General features: G+C 35.2%; 1 protein-coding gene across 6 annotated transcripts in view; it reads right to left on the bottom strand.

The window, feature by feature from the left end:
- Ktn1 (kinectin 1) overlaps positions 1-22,556 on the bottom strand; it is a 94,026-nt gene that overhangs the window by 3,864 nt on the left and 67,606 nt on the right. For 3 of the 6 annotated variants that reach the window (XM_048362920.1, XM_048362921.1, XM_048362918.1), the window contains 13 exons: positions 22,329-22,366; positions 20,052-20,142; positions 17,291-17,377; positions 13,832-13,921; positions 9,121-9,201; positions 8,549-8,638; positions 8,340-8,432; positions 6,583-6,654; positions 6,154-6,237; positions 5,907-5,990; positions 2,983-3,066; positions 878-970; positions 20-144 (listed from right to left, as the gene is read on the bottom strand). In XM_048362920.1, the coding sequence (XP_048218877.1) occupies positions 40-144; positions 878-970; positions 2,983-3,066; positions 5,907-5,990; positions 6,154-6,237; positions 6,583-6,654; positions 8,340-8,432; positions 8,549-8,638; positions 9,121-9,201; positions 13,832-13,921; positions 17,291-17,377; positions 20,052-20,142; positions 22,329-22,366 (1,092 nt within the window). In that variant the 3' untranslated portion in view covers positions 20-39. The remainder of the gene's footprint in view (positions 1-19; positions 145-877; positions 971-2,982; positions 3,067-5,906; positions 5,991-6,153; positions 6,238-6,582; positions 6,655-8,339; positions 8,433-8,548; positions 8,639-9,120; positions 9,202-13,831; positions 13,922-17,290; positions 17,378-20,051; positions 20,143-22,328; positions 22,367-22,556) is intronic. The other 3 variants (XM_048362922.1, XM_048362923.1, XM_048362924.1) reach the window with 3 other exon arrangements.

The raw sequence follows: 22,556 nt of genomic DNA, 5'->3' as shown, positions 1-22,556 counted from the left end.
ATACTCCAGTTGTTCTTACCCAAGACCTGGTAAGTGTTGTTATTCCTCCTTTATGAGCTGTTGGTTTACTTCCTGAAGCAATTGTCTTAACTGTGTCAGAGTCTGATTAAGACTTATAAACATTGTTTCCTTCTCAGAAGACTCCTGAAAAAGTGATTCAAAAAATCTTAATGCTCCAAACAGAAGAAAAAAGAGTATGCAACCAAAAACAGAAAACATATTTGTTTCAAACACAAACATTTGAAATATGCCATAAAATTAATAGAAGAAATTACAGAAGAATGTTTGCTAAATACTGGTATAAATTAATTGGCACCAAAGAAAACTTACATCGCAAGAAATGCCACTTGGTTGCAAAGGGAAAACTAGATTCTATGAATATCAGAAATAATTGGAGAGCAGATGTATAAACAGTAGTAACAAGTCACAGTTATCATATTGAGCTCTACCTTCTATTAAGGCATTTCATTTGAGCGTTTCATACTATTTCTACTGTACAGCCAGGTAAAGGATGCCTATCAGTGCCATTTTAGCAACTATAAATAACATGGTCTATCTATATCTTTTGAGTACTGAGGAACTGTACGTAGCCTACACTCTTAAGCATTACAACATAATAGCTCTACAGAAATACCTTAAAACTAATGTAATATCTTACAAAACCAATCTCAAGTCCAACATCAATAAAAATAGTACACTTAAGTTATGGGCTATTTCTGCATTAAAAAACGCCACAAATAACTATAACAAAAACAGTGTCACCTAACTGATGAAAGCATATTTTTTCTAGTCAGAGCTGGATCCTGTACCACTTATTCTCCAAGGAGTTTTATAAGGTTAATTAGCACAAATGTCTGGAGGTAAAGAAAACACATACCATATCTGGTGAAACATCACTATTATTAATAACAGTAGTGTCGCCAGCAGCTTTCTCTATTTTTGACTGGATAAGATCTAGAGACTGTTGAGCCTATAAGAAAAGCAACATAATAGCTAATAAATAAATACATACGGAATGAGTAAGAAAACATGCTCATAGTGCCACAAGTTGAAACACAAAGCTGGGTGTCATTCACTAGTAAATTTCACTACTCAGACAGCAGACACAGGATAGGCAATTTGAGGCCAGCTGGGACTAAAGTTCCAATGTAGTACAGCACCTCCCCAACTTAAGAAAATACAAAGCTGTTCTTGTATAGCTCATAACTAAGAACGGTTTTGCATTTTAATTTCAAAACATTGCTTAAAAAGAAACAAGTAAGACTATTTGAGAGACACCACATGAAACCAACAAATCCTAAAATAGCTTATGGATTTGCTGATTGATTTCAACTCTAAATCCCTGTATGCGTAAGTGCTTGGAGAAAACTGCAGAAATTTTTATACATGGACTTTAAATATCTATGTTTTACACTTGCTGCTTTATGAAGTACTTTATTCATTTGTTCAATAAATAAATATTTGCTTTCATATCCAATTGAGAACTGCACAGTTCTATTGTAGAGGCAGGTGAACAATGCCTACCTTACATAACATGACCTATCTATATCCTTGAGCATTTGTTTTTTAGCCTAAAGTACTTTTTGAGAAACTGCATTGCCAGGCTAAACCTTCATACTTTATATTTTGAGCCAGAGGTCAAAAATTAGAATGATATATCAAATGTCTAAGTCAAATTCTAACAGTGTACCAGATATCAAAGTTAGTGTTCTGAAACAAATACCTTAAATTCCCATATCTATACTTTGGGAGATGGGAGGTAGTACCCAGGTTTTGAACAAAAAAAAAAGGTCTTTTTACACTTGATCCATGCCCACAGTTCTTATGGATTCTAGTTATTTTTCAGATTCAGTCTCAGGATCTTTTTTTCCTAGGGCCAGGCTCCTGTCATACTGCTACTTCTGCCTTCTGATTAGTGGGTACAGCAGGTGGTCCCTTTATATTCAGCCCCATTAATCTGTACTTAAATAATGTGAAGCTCTTTGGGAACCCTAGACTTTTGTACATGACAGTCATAAAATATAAACATATAGAATAAAAATATTTCTCACATGTTAAAAGGTGATTTAAAAAATTGAATATTTTAGTCAGCTAAGATAGCAAATAGTTAAATGTTTTATGCTAGCCAATTTGGTAGAAGTACAAGAAAACAGGTATTCTCAGACCATGCTAGAAATGACTACTAGGTAATGGGCATTCATTTACAATAACTTTCAAATTTTAAGATGTGCACAGGGCTGGGAATATGGCCTAGTGGCAAGAGTGCTTGCCTCGTATACATGAGGCCCTGGGTTCGATTCCTCAGCACCACATATACAGAAAATGGCCAGAAGTGGCGCTGTGGCTCAAGTGGCAGAGTGCTAGCCTTGGGCAAAAAGGAAGCCAGGGACAGTGCTCAGGCCCTGAGTTCATGGCCTAGGACTGGCCAAAAAAAAAAAAAAAGATGTGCATAAGTCTTGGTGCCACATAATTGTTTTGTTAATGACATTTCATAAACTCGACAGAACTAAAAATAACCCATTGAACTAATGCAAAGAGGAAATATCCTAAAAACAATTCATTCATATGTATTTTATATTTTTTATTTTATTTTATGCATTTGTACAAAAGGAACAAAATTATCAAGCACCAGAAATTTAACTTCAATTCTACCTATAAATAGCAATACAAAAATGTACTTTATAAATGACTCCATAGTTGAATTCCAATTTTCACAAACATGAATATATTCAAATTTAAATAACTCCAACTAAATTTAAAAATTTTAAACATTTTACACAATTATTGCACAAATGTGATGAAATGATAAAGTGAACTAAGAATGGAGAAATATGTCAAAATACAGTTCCTAAAAAGTAACTGCACCTAAACAAATGTACATGATCAAAGAGGAAGGCTAGAATTAACAGGCATTTGCTTAAGACACAAGTCACAATATCACAGGCTCAGAATACTGTTTGTCAGGGTACCGAAGTCCCTTACCTTATGTAAATCACCAGCTACCCTCTGTCTTTCACTTTGTTCAGTTCTAAGTTTTGAATGTGTTTCATTTAACTGTGTCTTCAGCTGTAAAAATAAAGGAACAGCACGTTTTCATCTTTCTTTGATTATGCTGATACCTCTAGGACTGTGAATATGAAGGAATAGAATCACTAACAGTTATTATGTACAGTGGAATTACCCAATATGTTGTACCAGATGTACAGAAAAGCTATGAAATGGAAGTTCCCATCTATAAGCTAAACATGAAAAAAGCTAGATATGAATGAGAGCTTAGAGCAGAAAACTTCAACTGCAAAAACAAAGCCACCAAACTCCAGTACTTTTTAGAGTCACTATTCATAATATACTATCAAAATCCCAAATTAAGAAACAATACAAATTCTACCAAGTAGTTTTAAAAGTCTTCCTTAATCTATACAGCTCAATTAAAGTGTCAACTACATAATATTTTAAGACATTGAAAAGACAATTACAAATCCAGTAAAAGGAACTCTTTAAATGTTGAGCAGTCTGTGAGAACTTCATTAAAGAGAGCAGTGTGTGACCACTGGCCTACATTACACTAATAAGACAGGGCTTGATATATACTTCTCAAACCACCAACTAATTATTAAAACAGTTATAAAAACGTAATGCTGATATATAAGGCCTTTTTCTGACAACTGTTTCAAGAAAATATAAGGGAAATTGATTATGCTGCTCACAAAGTAAATATTGCACTAATTCATGGGGTTTTGTTTTCCCCTCTCACTCACAAACGTGAGTTTTCCAAACACTTTTTGAGCCTTAAAAGGGGAAACATGAGACACTAGCATTTAAAATCTGAGAGAGAAACTCATGGGGGCAGGAGGGGAGTGGGAAATCAGAGCCTAGGCACTGTCCCTGAGCTTCTTTTGCTCAAGGCTTGCACTCTACCCACTTGAGCCACAGCACCACTTCCGGCTTTTTCTGTTTATGTGGTACTGAGGGCTTCATGCATGCTAGGCAAGCACTCTACCACTAAGTCACCTGCCTAGCCCTGGGAAAATAAATAATTTTTACTTCTTTATCTAACTTAAGTTTGATATAGTCAGAAAGATTCATCTTTTACCTAAAGAACACACAATGTACAGATAAACAACATTTCATCTTAAAATGTATCAACAATTAACCTGAACAAACCAAAAAATAATTACTGCAAATTCAAGACAAAAGGAGAAAAAGAAATATCAATTAAAATGGAGTACAGGTAGAGATGTGTGGCTCAAGTAATAAAGAGCTAAAACTGAGTGGGAAAAAGAAGCAAGAGCACAAGTCCTGAGTTTAAGCTCCAGTACTGACACTGACACACTGATACTGACACACGCACACAATGTCTACAATGTCTTTTGACAAAAATAAAGGGGCCATAATTCAAGAGCAACATGATTTTGTGCTAAATAGAGATGTAAATATAATTTCATGGGTTTGGTGAAACTGTTCAGTCCACCTATGAGCACCCAAATTAACTAAATTTCCAACAACTATAGCTGGACACTAGTTGTTAAAAGCTGGGCATGATGGCATATATCTGTAATGCCAGAACAAAGGGAGGACTGAAAATTCAAGGGCAGCCTGGCACATGGTGCGAAATCATTTCAAGAAAACAAAACAAAACAAAAGACAGGATAGGAGCTTAGAACTACAGCACATCGCAGCCCCATTCTACTCAATATGTAGCAAACAGTTATAAAACTAGTCTTAAAGCTAAAACTACTCTTACAGTGCAATGGGAGTAAGCTCAATGGAAGCACTGGTAAATCAATTTTATTTTAAAAACTGTTTACATGTACATACACAGACTGAGTGTTTTTAAAAATTGATTCTTGCAAGTGCTATAACATGAAACCACCACAAATTAATACAATTTCCATGATAAAAGTGACAGTACTAATGACACAATTTCAAACTATGTAGGATAAAATTTGGCATAAGGAAAACATTGTAATATTCCTCAGAATATTACAGAATGTGCTCAGAAACTTTAGAAAACATCAAATTCCATGCCGTAAAAATTTTAAGTCAGGAATGATATGATTGTTGTGTGAAATGGGAACAAGAGAGCTTAACTCTGTCAATCAGTATAAATTTCTGCTAAGGACTGGAAAAACTAAACATCTTTAGACATTTAGTAAACTTTAGGTTTCTTTAAGTCTATACTTTGGGATTATATGCTAAATAATATGCTGAAAAAGAATTTACAAAATTTTTGTCATTTATAGGTTATATAAAGACAGTTAAAAAGCTGAAGTCAGGCACCCATGGCTCACGTTTGTAATCCTAGCTTCCAAAGAGGCTGAGATCTGAGGACTGAAGTTCAAAGCCATACCAGGCAGCAAAGTTTGTGAGACTATCTCCACTTACCCATCAAAATGCCAGAAGTGGAGCTGTGTCTCAAGATGTAGAACATTAACTAGCCTTGAGCAGAAAATGCTCAGGAGTGGCACATACACATAAAAAGAAGCTGGATAAGATAACAGCCCTTAAATGTAGAGTATACATCTATAACCTTCAGTAATCTTCTCCCAGATTAGAACAGAAGAGGCCCAGTTAACTATCACAAATTTGATGAGAATTTTTACAAATGGGTGTATCTTGTTTGGTTTCTTTATTTACTGAAAACATTGTTCAAGAAACTAAGACCATATAAAAAGCAAAAAACTCTGAAAAATAGTTGAAAGCCAAACATGCTGTTGTTAGGAGCTAAGAAAAGAAGAATCATCTTAGGAGTCAAGAAAAGAAAGACCATCTTAGGAGTATTATCTTGAACTTACGAAAATGCCAAGCTAAAGATAGCAAAGAAAAAAGTTTGGATGGCTTTTCCACACATCAACACAAGTGTTTTCAAAGCCTACTGGATACCCAGTGGAGAACAAGCTTCTTACCAAATTAAGCTCTTCATTCTGTCTTACTGCTTCAGAATATGAATCATCAAGTTTTTTCTGCAATTCAGTCAACAGATCTTTCAGCTGCAATGAAGTTAGAGTTTAAGGTTGATCTCCTTAGGATATCCCCTCTTTTGTATGGTACTAGGGAGGTCTTCCAAAAACAACTCACATTCCAATACTTTAACACTCCATTAAAAACTTAATTTGAACTCAGAAACAAGTATGAAAAAATGGTTTTAAGTACCTCTCTGACTTCTGTAACATAAGTAGATCTTTCAATTTCTGCCTTCTCTAGTTCCATTTCCAAATGTTCTCGTTCTCTTCTCAGCTACCAATACAACAAAGGAAATATTAACATATTAAAGATTTTCTATCACTGTTTTCCTACAATAGAGTTAAGACACTTAAACATAAAACTATATCAATTCAACATTATCCGATATATTAAAAGTTTAACTTTCAGATGTCATGGCATTTGATTTCTTTTTTTTTTTGGGGGGGGGGGTGGGTACTGGGGATCAAATCCAGGACGCTGCAAGTGCTTTGCCACTGAGCTACATACCAGCCCAAAAGTGTAACTAACATTAGATAAATGTAATCTCAAAACACAGATCTTCAGGCAATCCATACTACTAAATTCACAGGTTACAAACCAAATAAGCAAATAACATACATTTTCAATATCCTTATTTTCTCTTCTTAATCGCTCTAGCTCTTGCTCTGAAGATGTGAATGACGACTGCATCTGAAATGTGAAACAATGTATGATCAAGTAAACCAAAGATAGAGATGTTTCTACCTTAGAAATTTTGAGTTCATTTAAAACACTTCAGGTATTTTGATCTGCATCTTTAAAATTTTTAAAGAACTTAAAAATAAGTGACTAACATGTAACTTGATCTCAACTGTGGTCAGAAGCTGCTCCATTTGTATTATGCTGTAGTAGGCCTAGATAAAAGGTTGTGCTTTTCTTTTTTTTTTTTTTTCCTTTTTTGCCAGTCCTGGGCCTGAGCACTGTCCCTGGCTTCTTTTTGCTCAAGGCTAGCACTCTGCCGCTTGAGTCACAGCGCCACTTCTGGCCATTTTCTAATATATGTGATGCTGGAGAATTGAACCCAGGGCTTCATGTATACCAGGCAAACACTCTTGCCATTAGGCCATATTCCCAGCCCTGTGCTTTTCTTTTTTAAACCGGTCAGGTGGCTCACAGCTGTAATCCTAGCTACCCAGGAGACTGAGATCTGAGGATTGCAGTTCAAAGCCAGCCTGGGCAGGAAAGTCCACGAGACTCTTATCTCCAATAAAATACTCAGAAAAAGCTGAAAGTGTCGCTGGTGCTGTGGCTCAAGTGGTAGAGTGCTAGCCTTGAGCAAAAGAAGCTCAAAGACAGCGCCTAAGCTCAAGCCCTAAGACTGACAAACTAATAAAAAAAAGTTTATTTTTTTCCTTTTTCTTTTTCATAGTACTTGAGACTAAACCCAGAGGTTGGCACTTACCAGGCAAGCACTCTTATAACTTCAGTCATGCCTCAATCCTTTTGCTTTTAGTTTTCAGTGTTGTACTTTCCAACAGCAATCAGCCCATCTCTGCCTTCTGAGTAGCTGAAGTAACACCTATCTTGTTTTTGAGCTAAGGTGTAACTTTTGTTCCAACTGGTCTTGAACCTTGATCCTCTCACTTTGATTCCCAAGTACCTAAGATTCAACATGTGCTACCATATCTAACTCTTTACTAACAATTAAGCATTAGCTATATGTATTCCAAAATACACTAACAGTGCATCAGTTACATACAGCCTATCCCAATAACAGGTGACACTCTACCTCACCCACATAAACTAAAAGAAAAATCAAAGTGAATGTTAATGTTTTTGCATATATATAATGGATCAAATACCAGTATTTTAAAACTGTGATACAGAATTCTCCACCTTGTATTATCACACAGCAGTTCTATAACTTTCAAAGTCCTTTACAAATTCTTCATCATCACATTTTTTGCATACTTTAAGCTAGTGATTTCTTTTTTGTATGTGTTGGTCCTGGGTCTTTAACTCAGGGCCTGGATGCTGTATCTGAGCTATTTTGATCAAGGATAGTATTCTATTCCTTGAGCCACAGATCCACTTCTGGCTTTTTGATTAATTGGAGATAAGGGTTTCAAGGACTTACCTGGTATGGCTGGCCTCCAACCTTGATCCTCAGATCTCAGCTTTCTGAAATGCTAGGATTATAGTCATGTACCACTGGCTCTAAACTAGTGATTTTCAAATGTGATAGGCATCAAAATACCTAGAAGGATCACTGAACCACAGATTGCCTGTATGTTCAGTAAGTTTGGGGTACCTCACACATTCCTGGGTGACACTGATTCTGCTCTAGCCTCACATTTGAGAAAATTATTCATTGTTCTAAGCACTTCTTAAAATACCTGCTTAATAGTCTTCTGCGATTCGTCAACCTTCACTTTCCATTTATTTTCTTCTTGTTCCACACTTCTTTGCAGCTTCTGTAAAATTCCTTCCTACAGACAAAAGTATAGTAGTTTTGAGGAATTTAAATGCTAAAATAAACTATTTAGGACATAAAGGAATAAGTTGCTGGTTTAAAAATAAAGATGGATTAAAAATCATTTCCTACTGTTTCTGCAAGGACGGATTTATATTTTTCACATTCTAGCTGTAACAATGTGTGCATTTCGTCTGCTTCTTTCAATTTGTGCTCTAGAACCTGAAAATAATGAAATAAAGAAAAATTTCCTAAATTTACCAGTATTTTTGTGCTTCAAATTTGTTTTATCACTTAATGTTGCATTATAACTTCAAACTATTTATAACAAAACACTAAATTTCAACCTCTCCAAGTAATAAGTCAATTTTGATCATTTACTGTTTACTGACAGTACTACTTAAACGAGTGAGATTCTATTTATAATTGATTTTTACTTTAAACTTAGGCTAAAAAGAGGATAGTTAAAGTAGTAACTTTCAGAAATGATTAAGACACAGATTTACAGGAAGGGAAATATTAGCTTTATAAATAAATCACATGTCAGAAGACCTACAGCATTAGCACTAAAATCTACAAAAAATGAAACAACCTCCCTATATTTTCCTCAAAAGAACATTAACCTAGTAATACTATATTCTTTACCATTCCAAAGCTCTCAACAATTCAGATTGGTTAAAATATAGTTTTCTTCTTGAACTAACCTTAAACTCCTCTGAACCTGGCGTTCCAGCTATACATTCTTTTGCCTTCTTTTCAAATCCATGTAACCATTCACTGTAACTCTGTGGGGAGGGGAAAACTCAAAATCACCCAACTGCTTAAAAAGCAAAGTGTAAAACAAATAGATCAAACATTAAATACTCAAATTAAACAATGAGACATGGACACTACCACACTTAAAAATTTGAAGAATATAACTTTCATAAACTGAATGTAATCCAGCCTTAAAACTAAATACTAGACTGATGGGCAATGGTGGCTCACGACTGTAATCCTAGCTACTCAGGAGGCTAAGATGGATCTAAGGATCATGGTTCAAAGGCAGCCCAGGAAGGAAGGTCTATGAGACTCTTAATTCCAATAAACTACTCAGAAAAAGCCAGAAGTGAAGCTGTGGCTTAAGTGGTAGAATGCTAGTCTTGAGCACTCAGATGCTTAGGGACAGTGTCAAAGACCTGAGTTCAAGCCCTAGGACTGGCAAAAGGGAGGGGAGGGGGAAGAAAAAGAAATATTAGAGCAAAGGAAGGGGTGACAGAAAGAAATGTACTTATTAAATTACTTATGTAGCTGTAACCCCTCTGTATATCACCATTATAATAACAGTACAAAAAAATTAAAAAATATACCCATGTCATCATCAAAAGTCTTATTTATCTAGACCAAGAATATTTGCAACCAAATTCTGAACTCAAGGGTTGGAGCCCTAGGCTCATACCTGGTTTTGACCACTTACATTATCCAACTTTAAAAGACTAAAAATCCAGAAGAAATAATTTTTCAAAACTTTTTAATGTAAAACTGTTCCTCAAAACTAAGTATTTCAAATTCAAAAAAGTGAAAATCCAACTGAAGACATTCTGTTCAGCGGATTTCAAAATTCTTTGCAAATGCTCCAAATGCTTCAGTCAATTAAGGAGGGTAGCTAGGTGTGGTGGCTCATGTGTGTAATCCAAGTTACTCACAAGGCAGAGATTTTGAGAATCAAGGCATGTCCATCACTTTAGCTACATGGGAGAAGAGAAACACAGTCCAAGACTGGCCCCAAGCAAAAAGCTGGTGACCCTTACCAAAGCAAAAAAGGGCTGGGGGTGTGGCTCAAGGGGTAAAACCCCTGTATATAGCAAGTTCAAACCACATTACCACTAATTCTTCAACAAGTATGATGAAAATATTTTAAAGATACAACAAGCAGGCATAAGTGACTCAAGCCTAAAACCCCAGCTACTCAGGAAGCTAAGACCCCAGGACCTTGGTTCCAATTCAGCCCAGGGCTCTGTAAGACTCTTAGCTCCAATTAACTAGCAAAAAGCTGGAAGTAGAACTGTGGCTCAAGTGGTAAAGCACTAGCCTTGAATGAAAAAAGTTCAGAGACAGAGCCCAGGCCCTGAGGAGTTCAAGCCATAATACTAGCACCACCACCACTACCAACAAAAACTCACACAAAATAAGGCAAACACATTTATTTGCTTAAATACAACAAATGTGTGCTGTTAGGTTAACTGGTATAAACAATGTATATATTACAGTTATCATTTGTTTTTGGCAGTAGAGATCAAGACTGTGGTTAAGGTCAGCTTGGGCAAAATTCAGGAAGACCACATCTCAACAAAAAAGCTGAGTATAGTGATGCGCATCTATTTATCTCAGTTATAGTGGTAGGTGTTAAGTCAGAGAAGAAGATGCAGACTAGCCCAGGAAACAAGCAAGACTCTACCTAAAAAATAACTTAAATGCAAAAAAGGTTAGCAGTATGGCTCAAGTGATAGAGTACTTGCCTAACAAGCACACTATCCACCCCCTCCCCACAAAGAAAAAAAAATGGATTTGGCCTGGGCATAGTAATGCACACCCGTAACCTCAGCATTCAAGAGGCTGAAGCAGAAGAATCAAAAATGAGGGGGTGAGGGGAAATTTGTAATATTAAAAGAAATATGTTACTGTTGGTAATCATGCACAATTTTTGAAAAACAGAAACTACCAATGGCTAACTAAATTGGCTCATAAAATTCTGTTAAACAGGCAGGCACTAGTAGCTCATACCTATAATCCTAGCTACTGAGATCTGAGGATCATGATTCAAAGCCAGTGCATGCAGGAAAGTCTGTGAGCTTCTTATTCCCAATTAATCACAGAAAAAGCTGCAAGTGGTGCTGTGGCTCAACTGGTAGAACATCAGCCTTGAACAAAAAGGAGCTGAAGGACAGCACCCAAGTCCTGAGTTCAAGCTCCAGGCACAGGGGGAAATAAATAAACAGCTGCTAAATAAATAAACCTATTGATAATATACGGAGTAGAAGCTAAAACAGATCACAACATAAAAGAAAAATATAAAATATTTTTAGAGCAACCTGTTTTCCTGGCTACTCAAAGCAAGTTAATACATCAGTTCAACTATGGAAATTTTTTTTTTTTTTTTTGCCAGTCCTGAGCCTTGGACTCAGGGCCTGAGCACTGTCCCTGGCTTCTTTTTGCTCAAGGCTAACACTCTGCCACTTGAGCCACAGCGCCACCTCTGGCCGTTTTCTGTATATGTGGTGCTGGGGAATTGAACCCAGGGCCTCATGAATACGAGGCAAGCGCTCTTGCCACTAGGCCATATCCCCAGCCCCAACTATGGAAATTTTCAAAACTGGTCAAGCCTGAATGTATCCTCAATAGTTACAATGAAGAGAATTTGTGTTCCGTACTTTTTAAATTAAAAGTAGACTATATGTAAATGCAATCCATTGACAGAAATAACCTAAACTCAGACTACATATAGAACAAGCTTAAGTTGACATACACTATCTCTAACACTCATACCTATAAAAGCCAGAGCTCCTTAGAGAAAAAGGTAAGTTCCATACTTGGGCAGGAAATGAATATAATAAATCAAGAGCATCATGTTATACAATAAAGCACACACATTACAAAAGGTTAGTAATTGTATGTTAAAAGGACTCAACAACCAGCCTAAATAAGCTCCCACAGGCCAATGACAGACAAAGCAACATTACAGACCTCACACTGGAGGTGGACAACACTGGTCATGAAGTAGTCATGTCCTCCCTCATCTTACCTCAATAGTATGAATCAGATTAGCCTCTCCTATCAATTTATGAGATAAGTGAAGGACAGAGGAGCATGCAGCCATCTGGGTTATAGTCAGCTAAATCTAAACTACAGGAAACTGAGTGGGAATCCACCAGATTTAAAAATTTTAGAGACAGACAGAGGGGAACCAGTGGAATTAAAAAAAAATTTTTGGGCCTGGAAATATGGCCTAGTGGTAGAGTGCTTGCCTCCTATACATGAAGTCCTGGGTTCAATTCCTCAGTATCACATATATAGAAAAGGCCAGAAGTGGTGCTGTGGCTCAAGTGGGAGAGTGCTAGCCTTGAGCAAAAAGAGGCCAGGACAGTGCTCAGGCCCTGAGTTCAAGCCCCAGGACTGGCAAAAACAAAAAAAAGTCTTAAATCAGTCACTTGTTGAATTTATGTGGGTCTTGATTAAAATAAATCACAATGAGTCAGGTACAGGTGGCTCACACAAGTAATCTTAGCTACTCAGGAGGCTGAGATCTGAAGATGGTGGTTCAAAGCAAGTAAGTCCACAGACTGTCTCCAATTAACTAACTACCCCAAAGCCAGATGTGGAGCTGTGGCTCAAGTGGCAGTGGGTAAGTCTTGAATGAAAAAGTTAATGGACAGCACCCAGGCCCTGAGTTCAAGCCTCAGTACCCAAGGTGGGTGAGTGGGTAGGTAGGTAGCAATAGATACATCGATAGATGATACATACATACATGCATACATACATACATACCTACATAAGTAGATAACTATGAATTGGCAAATAGAGGAATGCATTAACTAAATATATGAAATTTAGAATGTATTTTTAATGTAGCAATGTTTTAAGAAAGGAATTATTATTTTTAGGAACATACTAAAATATTTATAGATGAAATGTTCTAAGGCTTGAATTCCTTCAAAGTAATTTAGAGCAGTGTGGTATGGGAGATAAAACAAGATTGTTCATGTATTAATTCAAGGCACATAGTGATAACTGCTGGAATGGAGAACTAGACGCGGTATTCTAGTCTCAATACCTTTGAAAATACATACAACATTCTATTCAAATAGAAAAAGATCTACCCCCACCATGTTAGAAAAATCACATTAACATTCACTGGCCTTCTCTGTTCTCAAATACTTCCTGTATTAATTTTATGAACCAAAGCCACTTAAAACATGTTCAACCTTAAGTAAAGAAAGTTGTTCTCTATTATCTTCAAGACTTTTGCTTGAAGAAGTTAATAGATAAATCTTGGGTTCTGAAATGTAAAAAGCCTGGTTCATAGCATCAAACACATAATAAATTGTTGCTAAAACTAAGATGTAATCACTTAAATTTAAGTTCTACATTGAACAAAAAGCCATTGCGAATTATTGGTTTCACTATTAGAAACACTTTTGCCCAACTATAGTGTTAAAAAAGCTTAGAAATCTTTTCCAACAGAATAAAAGTTTCATGTATATGAGCTTTGAACTAAGTTCTTTTATTTCTAACTACTCAAAAGAACCCTAGATTAATAATGGGATAGATTAAGGAATCAATATACAAGCAAAACCAAGTGTAGATGTAAGAGCAAATGCTGTGCATTCACAACCTGTTTGAACAATATCAGGTTAATAATAATAAATTAAGTCTTACCAAATTAGAAGGGACAGATACTTTTGGAAATAATTTTCTGAGAACTTCTTTAGCCTCCAATTCAACAGACTGTACATGCTGCTGACTTTCCTAAAGCAGAAGACATACCAAACAAAACTTAGATTATAGAATTGAGAAAAAGTTATGAAAAGGCTATGCTATTTTAGCTTCTAAAGAAAGAAAATGTCAATGAAAAATTATTTCAGTACTAACAAATGACAAATTTTCCCATTTTAAAGTACTAAAAATATTTCCATCAGAAAAAAATCTGCAGAATCTCTAAAGCATTCTAAAAAACAATACTTTCTATTAATCAATCCAAAACAATATCTGACATATATATGGACATTTTCCTTGGCACTAGAAATTAAGTGATTTGTCTCTAGAAGAATAATTCATTCATTTACATTATCTCTTTCTGTCTCTCTCTCTCCCCACTTCCTACAAGTAAAATGATAGCAAATGCCTTACAAAGAAATACATATCTGGGCAATATAATTGAGGCTTACTAGATAGTAAATCTCTACTAAAAAAAAAAAGCATCAAATGTGTAAAATTATCACAATGAAAACTCCTCTTGTACTAATATACGTTAAGTCTTCTTAACTCATGAATGTTAACTAAAAATCTGAGTTTAAAAATGCATCATCAGGGCTGGGAATGTAACTTAGTGGTAGAGTGCTTGCCTAGCATGCACGAAGCCCTGGGTTTGATTCCTCAGTACTACATAAACAGAAACAGCTGGAAGTGGCGCTGTGGCTCAAATGGTAGAGCACTAACCTTGAGCACAGAGAGGCTCAGGGACTGTGCCTAGGCCCAGAGTTCAAGCCCTAGGGCCAGCAAAAAAAAAAAAAAAGCATCATCAATAGTCTACAATGTCATAAGAATAAAATAGTAATCTGCATATTTCCATCTTTAAGGTTAGATGACTCTATATTAAACAAAAGTACCATCAAAATTTGATGGGTGGTAGAAATGGGGGAAAACAAAAAGGAAAAACTGATGTCATATTATTTTAGTAACATCAAGCATCAAAAAGATTAAATTCTAACACCTGCATATGGTTTAAGTCTAAATTTGCTGATTATGAATTCAGCTGCAATGGGTATCAATTATGCACTCAAAATCATGGTTTGTCAAAATTAGGGTAATAATTTCATCACATCGTCACTGCTACCTACCACCCAATTATGTTTAAACTACCTCTACAGATGGTTTTTAATTAAAAAAAAAAAAGAAAACTTTTAAAATGCACCTCTAAACTAGCCAACAAAACTATCTCAAAACAATGTCCAGGGACTTCAGCAAGTGACAAGGCAAGCAAGCTAGCAACATCTCTGCCCTATCTTTCCCATATGGTTTAGATGTTTTTTAAATGTTATTGACTTCAGATGGACACAATTCAATTTCAGAAAATTTAATCACATAGAGAAATCTAAAGTAACACAAGAGAGCAAGGGATTTTACCACATTCCTTACACACAGAAAGCGGTTAATTTATTAAGGATTAGTGGAAATATTTCAGGATAGCTGTTTTACTGAAGTATTTTCAACAATTCAGTAAAGTTTGCTAAACCGTATGAATATACACAAACTATATAAGGTATATTATTTTCACCCAAAGAAAGTAATTGCTTTTTCAGACAACTTTGGTCATTGCTAAAGCAATGAAAAAGACACTGTAGAAGACATATGTTCAAAAAACTTACAAAGAGAAAAAAATGTAATTAAGTCTTTAACTTATAATTCAAAGCCGCAAAGATGACAAGTTACTTTTATTCTTTATTAAAAATCTTGGCTGAAAAATTTTCATTTGACAAGAATTGTAGATAGCAATTTCTGTTCCACTTAAAAACCTGAAAAAAAACTCTAATATTGGAATGGCATAATTTCCCTTTAACAATCTTCATCAAAGTGAAATCTATAAAGTATATTATCTCAGTTCAAGGAGAAAAAAATTAATAAAAATAAATAGCCTTTCAAGGCAATAAGTACTCTAGTCTGTTATACTTTAGTGTACTGACCTATATCTCTAGCAACTGAAACACTTAAATTTTCTAGTTACTTCTTACAACGCAACTTGTGCCACTGGATCAATCAATATCACTTTACTCCTTGTCCTATGTAAAAACTGTCTACATTCTGTTGCAATAGAAAACACTATAAATTCCATCTCTGTAGATAATTAGCTATGCAAGACATCATCAAGCACCTAAACTGTAGCTTTCTTTAGGAATTATAATTTGCAAGAATGCCTTTGGTGGACGGCATTATCACTTCCATATTAATGATATAATTGGCAGCTGTTAACAGAAAACAAAGATAGGAGTAAGCAGAAATCATACTAGAGCCCTCTTTTCTGATAGAAATGACTATTACTATCACAATCCCACATAATGAAGCAGTAACACCTTACCTGACCTAGAATCTTCTATTCTCTGCCCTACACTTCTTTAGTATATACCAGATAACTCATTTAAGTTTTAGTGGAAATTAAACAGATGAGTAAGTTTTAAAGTTAATATAAGTCCACTACGCTAAAGGAAATAAAACCACAAATATAAATGTAACACAATTTATAAAACTTTATTCTGCCAAGCAGTCTTTCAAATATACTTAAGACTTACATTCAAAATTGCAACAGATTACTATGACACACAAAACACTTTCATAATGCTGAAGTAAATCATACAGGTTCCTTCATTTAGTCATCTACATTAGTATTTGTATTGTTAACTTAATTCTCACAGTTGATTTTCCCATTATAATTCTTCATATACGACAGATTTAACTGAAGCTCAACGAGAATGTCCTTCATTGTTTTGAAGACAAAGGAATACTCTAGGAAGACTGAAATGCTCTTTCTAAAGAATATCCCTTCTTACTAATATTCTATACCAAATATGATACATGCATACCTCCCAGATGCTTAAAAATCTAAGTTAACTCCCCTTCTTCTAAGGAACTACTGTAACACACTAAGAACAAATCATTTTATTGTGTTGCTTAAAACTTTTATCATTTTCTACTTTGCCTAAGTCTTCTTGGTGTGTCCCCCAAAAAACCTAGTTCACTACGCATCACAGATCATGCTAGGTTTGTAAATGTGTTTGATAATTCAGTTAAATTTGTTTTGGGGTTTTCATCTTAGTCTCTAACTACTCTAATACACACACTTTCTGGTGAAGGCCTGTATTTATAGCATAGGTCTTCTGAGACTCTCCCATTTACCAAAGATGAGGTCATTCCCAATAACAACAACAAAAAAAACCCCAGCATGCTCAAAATTAAAGCCTCACAGAATAGATGAAGAAAGTATAGAAGACAGAGATGATAAATGTGGGTGATAAGGAGTTTTATATTTAAATTGGAGTAAAATTCAATGCTTTAGTCTGATTTTAAGAGAAGCTGCAGATTTTCTCTGTTCAGTGGATTGCTTCTAGGAGTTAGCATTACAACCTTGGAAGTCTTGTTCACTTTGTCCTGCAGCAATTTTTCAGTTGATGCCAATGCTTCCATTGCTTCCCAGTTTTTCTCCCGAAGGTCCTAATCATTTTTAGAAAGAATGGTTTCAGTTTATCTATTATTGAAAGATTTTTGCTTTTTATTTCATCAGTATTTTTGCACTGCATTTAAATGCTTGTTACTGCAAAATTACTTCAATGGGAAAATATGTATATTAGAAAAAAATGTTTAGAAGTTTGAATGAAAAAAAGAGGCCTACTTTTCATGTTTTAGTATACACACCTAATACGCCTGCTTGAAATATTACTATGCACATGTGACAAAAAAGAAAGCATACAAAGTAACAACACAAATCAAGACTACAGGTACACCACACATTAGAGAATTAAGGACAGAACAACATACAAGTACTACAAAAAACTTCCATGTAATTTTAAAACAAGGCCCAACATCTTTCAGGAGATAGTACACTACAATATTCTTTTCCTCTAACTCTGTTTTAACAAAATTAACATATTTCCAATCTATCTAGGAATCATATAGTAACATTATGTTCTTTCTCAGCATGGTGTGTATACTACAAAACAACCTAACACAAACTATATAAGCTAGCTGAAGCAAACCAGAAAGTTGGGAAACCATGAAACAAATTATCTTTACAAAAAGCAAAGATCAGTGAAAACAGCTCTGAAAGACCTAGATTTTAACAGCACTTCATTAGCAAATGCACACGAAAACAGTTTACTATATTTGTCTTATGTCATAAGTAGGAATCTAAACAAAGCCAAAAATCAACTTTATTAAATACTTAGGTGATGGCTGGGAATATAGCCTAGTGGTAAAGTGCTCGCCTCGTATACATGAAGCCTGGGTTCGAATCCTGGGTTCAATTCCTCAGCAAAACACATACAGAAAAAGCTGGAAGTGGCGCTGTGGCTCAAGTGGTAGAGTGCTAGTCTTGAGCAAAAAAGAAGCCAGGGACAGTGCTCAGGCCCTGAGTTCAAGTCCCAGGACTGGCCAAAAAAAACTTAGGTGCCAAATAGTGTAACGTGGCATTCATAAATCCTCATTAATCCCTATAATTTATGAGTTATTTACTCATTTTATAGATGAGGAAACCACAGATGAAGATTAAGTAATTTGGCCAAATGCAAACAGCAAATAAGAGGCAGAACTAGAATGGACTGACACTGCACCCTGCTGGCCTCCAGTGTCCTGGCTCTTTCCACATGCTTCAAGGCCATCAGTAGTGCTACTACTGCTGCTGCTGTTGCTATTGCTGCTAGCATATCATTTATTTCTTCTCTAGAATCCCAACAATAGAGCTGGGAATATGGCCTAGTGGTAAAGTGCTCGCCTCATTTATATGAATCCCTGGGTTCAATTCCTCAACAACACACTTATAGAAAAAGCTGGAAGTGGCGCTGTGGCTCAAGTGGTAGAGTGCTAGCCTTGAGCAAAAAAGAAGGCAGGGACAGTGCTCAGGCCCTGAGTTCACCGCCTAGGACTGGCCAAAATAAAAAAAAAAAAAAATCCCAGCAACAAAATACAGGTGTTAATAGTATACTGGCAAGTTTCACCTCAAGTTTTTGATTAAGCAGTACTGTTAATGATGTTACACAACACATAAAGGTCAATTCACATACTTAATTTTGACAAACTCAGGAAAATTCCAAATTGTTAACAATTTAGTACATAGAAAAATTTAGCTTATATTATAAACCACAAATCTATTTAATATCAATATTCCTTTAAATTTCAATAACATTTTTAGTCTTGCTTAAGACTTAGTAACCACTTTGTGTCCAAATATTTCCTCTCTAGCAAGAATGGTTAGTTTCTACCTATAGGTTATCATCTTCTGGTAAAGTGAATTAATAGCATTTACCTATATTCACTATTTATCTGTTCAACAAAAGTACTAAAGAATGTTCCTATTTAAGTATAAATGTTAGTGTAAACATTCTAAGGTCTCTAGTAGACTTAATTATTAAAATCTGCACTTCTCAGTTTTAATAAGGAAATTTCAGAAGGCTTGATAATTTGACTAGTGAGCATGTTAACTTGGAACACTGGCATTATTTTTAATCTACAAAAAGGCTAATCTTATTAAATAAGAAAGCCCTCTAATTTTAAAAGGCTAAGTTTGAAGAATTATTATTCCAAATGAGTTCAACAAAGTCAATTACATTTTAATCTAAAAGAAAAATATTAAAGACACAATAATTACAACTATAGTATGATATTCCAAAGTATATAATGACATTCCATATTAAAATGATATTTCAAATTATAATGAATACCATTAAGATGATATTCCAAAGCATAAAATTTGGTATTCTCATCAATTAAAAAATCTGCTTTCCGGGGCTGGGGATATAGCCTAGTGGCAAGAGTGCCTGCCTCGGATACACGAGGCCCTAGGTTCGATTCCCCAGCACCACATATACAGAAAACGGCCAGAAGCGGCGCTGTGGCTCAAGTGGCAGAGTGCTAGCCTTGAGCGGGAAGAAGCCAGGGACAGTGCTCAGGCCCTGAGTCCAAGGCCCAGGACTGGCCAAAAAAAAAAAAAAAAAAAAAAAAAAAAAAATCTGCTTTCCCAGAAAAGTTAACAATACTCCCCCTAAGGTTACACATAATAAATCAATAGTAGTTTCTTACAAAGATTTAAAACACCTGAATTACAAATAGATTCACGAATCATCTCATCTTTCAACACTTGAGCAAAGCTTCATTCTGATAAAGATTTACTTACATTGTTTTTCTTTCTCTGGTGTTCAACAGCATTCTTCAAAGCATCTAACTCATTCTGGAGACCAATTATTTCTTTTTCTCTTTCTGAGATCCTAAACCAGAATGCAGACATGTATTTTAGGTAATCAACATTTTTAGATAAACCACTACACAACTTAGACATTGGGTAAACAGCAATACAATTTAAATACCTACATATAAGTATTTGTTATTACAAAATAAAAACAGTAAGATGACAATAAAAACAGGAAGTAAATGAGGTTTTGAAAAATGTATTAACTTGGGAGCTTAGCTATAGGATATCATGGGAACCTTAGCCTATGAATTCTTAATTTGAGAAAATAAATTATTTGAGTTTGTGCTAAAGAATAATCTCAATCCATATGAACAAATTCATGAAGTGGTTGTTAAAAATGAATAATTACAGCTATAACAGCTAGCACTATAGCTCCTATGGTTTATAGCTGCTGCTTTATTATTTTTTTTTAAACTGGGATTCCTACAGTAGCTATTTTCCAAGTGAAATTGATAGGAGGCAATGGCAGGCAAGTAGGTAGATAGGTAGGTAGGAAGGTAGACAGACAGACAGACAGACAGACAGACAGACAGATATTTTCTTCTTTCTTTCTTTCTTTTTTTTTTTGCCAGTCCTGGGGCTTGAACTCAGGGCCTGGGTACTGTCCCTGAACTTCTTTTGCAGAAGGCTAGCACTCTACTACCTGAGCCACATCAACACTTCTGGTTTTTCTGTTTATGTGGTACTGAGGAATCAAAGCCAGGCTTCATGCATGCTAGGAAAGCACTTTACCACTAAGACACAGTCCCAGCCCCTATTTTCTTTTTCTTAAAGGAAAGAAAATTAGTTATGATTTTAAGTGCCTCACACATAATAAAATATATTAAAGTGACTTTGGTGTTTTCTTGCCATTTTTACCCAATCTTAGGATTCATGTTTTTACCAATAACATAGTTATTTCTCAGGAACTAAGAAATCCTGGTAGTCTGAATTCATTTTGTTATGTTGAGAGTAGCTTGTATACAAAGTTAAGAATAAGATTATATACAATGAACTAACAACTAGAGATTAATCAGATGGCTATTTCTTGAGAGCTATTTGGAGATCCTAGTGGGAGAGCACAGTTGTTCATATACCACTGAATGGTCCTTCTCTGTTGGGGAAGATTATTCTCTTCAGCAGAATGTGCAGCTTCAAGAGGAACACACATAAACTAGTGAAGGAGGGGAAAGTGACAACTGCCTCATCAACCTCATCAACCTCATCAACTCTGGTGACCAATAAGACAGTAAGGTAACAGCTAGATCACCCTCATATCCACAAACAGCTATAGGATTGGCTAGCTCATCGTCTGATCTGAACCAACAGCTACTGATAACTTTTTTTGAGACAAGGTCTCTTATATCACCCAGCATTCCAAGTAGCTGGTACTACATTTGTGAAACGCCATACCAAATCTGTTTTGATGTTCTTAAAAGAAACCTTTATAAAAAAGAAAAACAGAAGGAAACAAAAAGGCTCCTTTGGCCCATGAAGCCTAAAATACTCATTACGAGGCCCTTTACCAAAAATGTTTCAAAGCTGGACTTATCTCAGAAGCAGATAGCATATTATACTTTACACAGTTAACCACAGGACTCAGTTTAAAATAGTAATAGTTCTAGTAAAGAGCTACTTTAAACAAGCCAAGATGGGAAAACATTTAGATTACCTGCATTACATATTAAAATACTTCATGTGGTCGGCATTTAGCATGTTAAAACATGATTTATTAGAAATGACCTAAAATGGTAGCCACTTAGAGCTTTATTGTCGCTCTCTTTGAAGGTAATTTTTTTTCCTGAAACATTTTTCTTGTCAGCCAGTATTTTTTTTCTAAATTTTCTTAAAAATAGAAGAAGTAAGCCAAAAGCCAAACCATTCAATTACACAAGATCCAGAATAAAGGAGACATAGTAGGATAACTGAGGCAATTTGAAGATAAAGCCTTTAAAGTACAGCTTAATTTGATTCAGCATTTTCTGAGTACCTAAAAAGAAAACAAAACAAAAAAAACCAAACATCTCTCACAACAGAATATTCAAAGAAATTTAAGATGCAATAGGCACATCAAAGGCCAAGCTGTGTTCACTGATAGTAGATCAAAGCACAGCCATTGACATTAGTGATGTTTACAGTTACATTAAATTGCTTCTCTGAGAACTACTGATTTAGTATATAAAGTTACCACTTCCCAAACTGTCAATCAAACTTATTACTTACACTTTTAGTAATTCTTCGGGAGGAGAGAAAGAGGGTGCCTAAAAAAATTAAATGTCATTTCAAAACAAAGCATTCCTTACAACAATGAAATTAAATTCTCACACATAAATTAAGACAACACTAAAGATAAAAATATTGTTTCCCTGCATACTAGAACCTTGACTTTAATCATGTTGTTTTAATAAAAAATTATACAAATTTATAAAATAAATTAAGTGCTAATTCCGA

Source organism: Perognathus longimembris, chromosome 14 (genome assembly GCF_023159225.1).
Source record: "Perognathus longimembris pacificus isolate PPM17 chromosome 14, ASM2315922v1, whole genome shotgun sequence".
In the NCBI taxonomy this organism is placed as follows: domain Eukaryota; kingdom Metazoa; phylum Chordata; class Mammalia; order Rodentia; family Heteromyidae; genus Perognathus; species Perognathus longimembris.
This window is presented reverse-complemented; position numbering and strand designations above follow the sequence as displayed.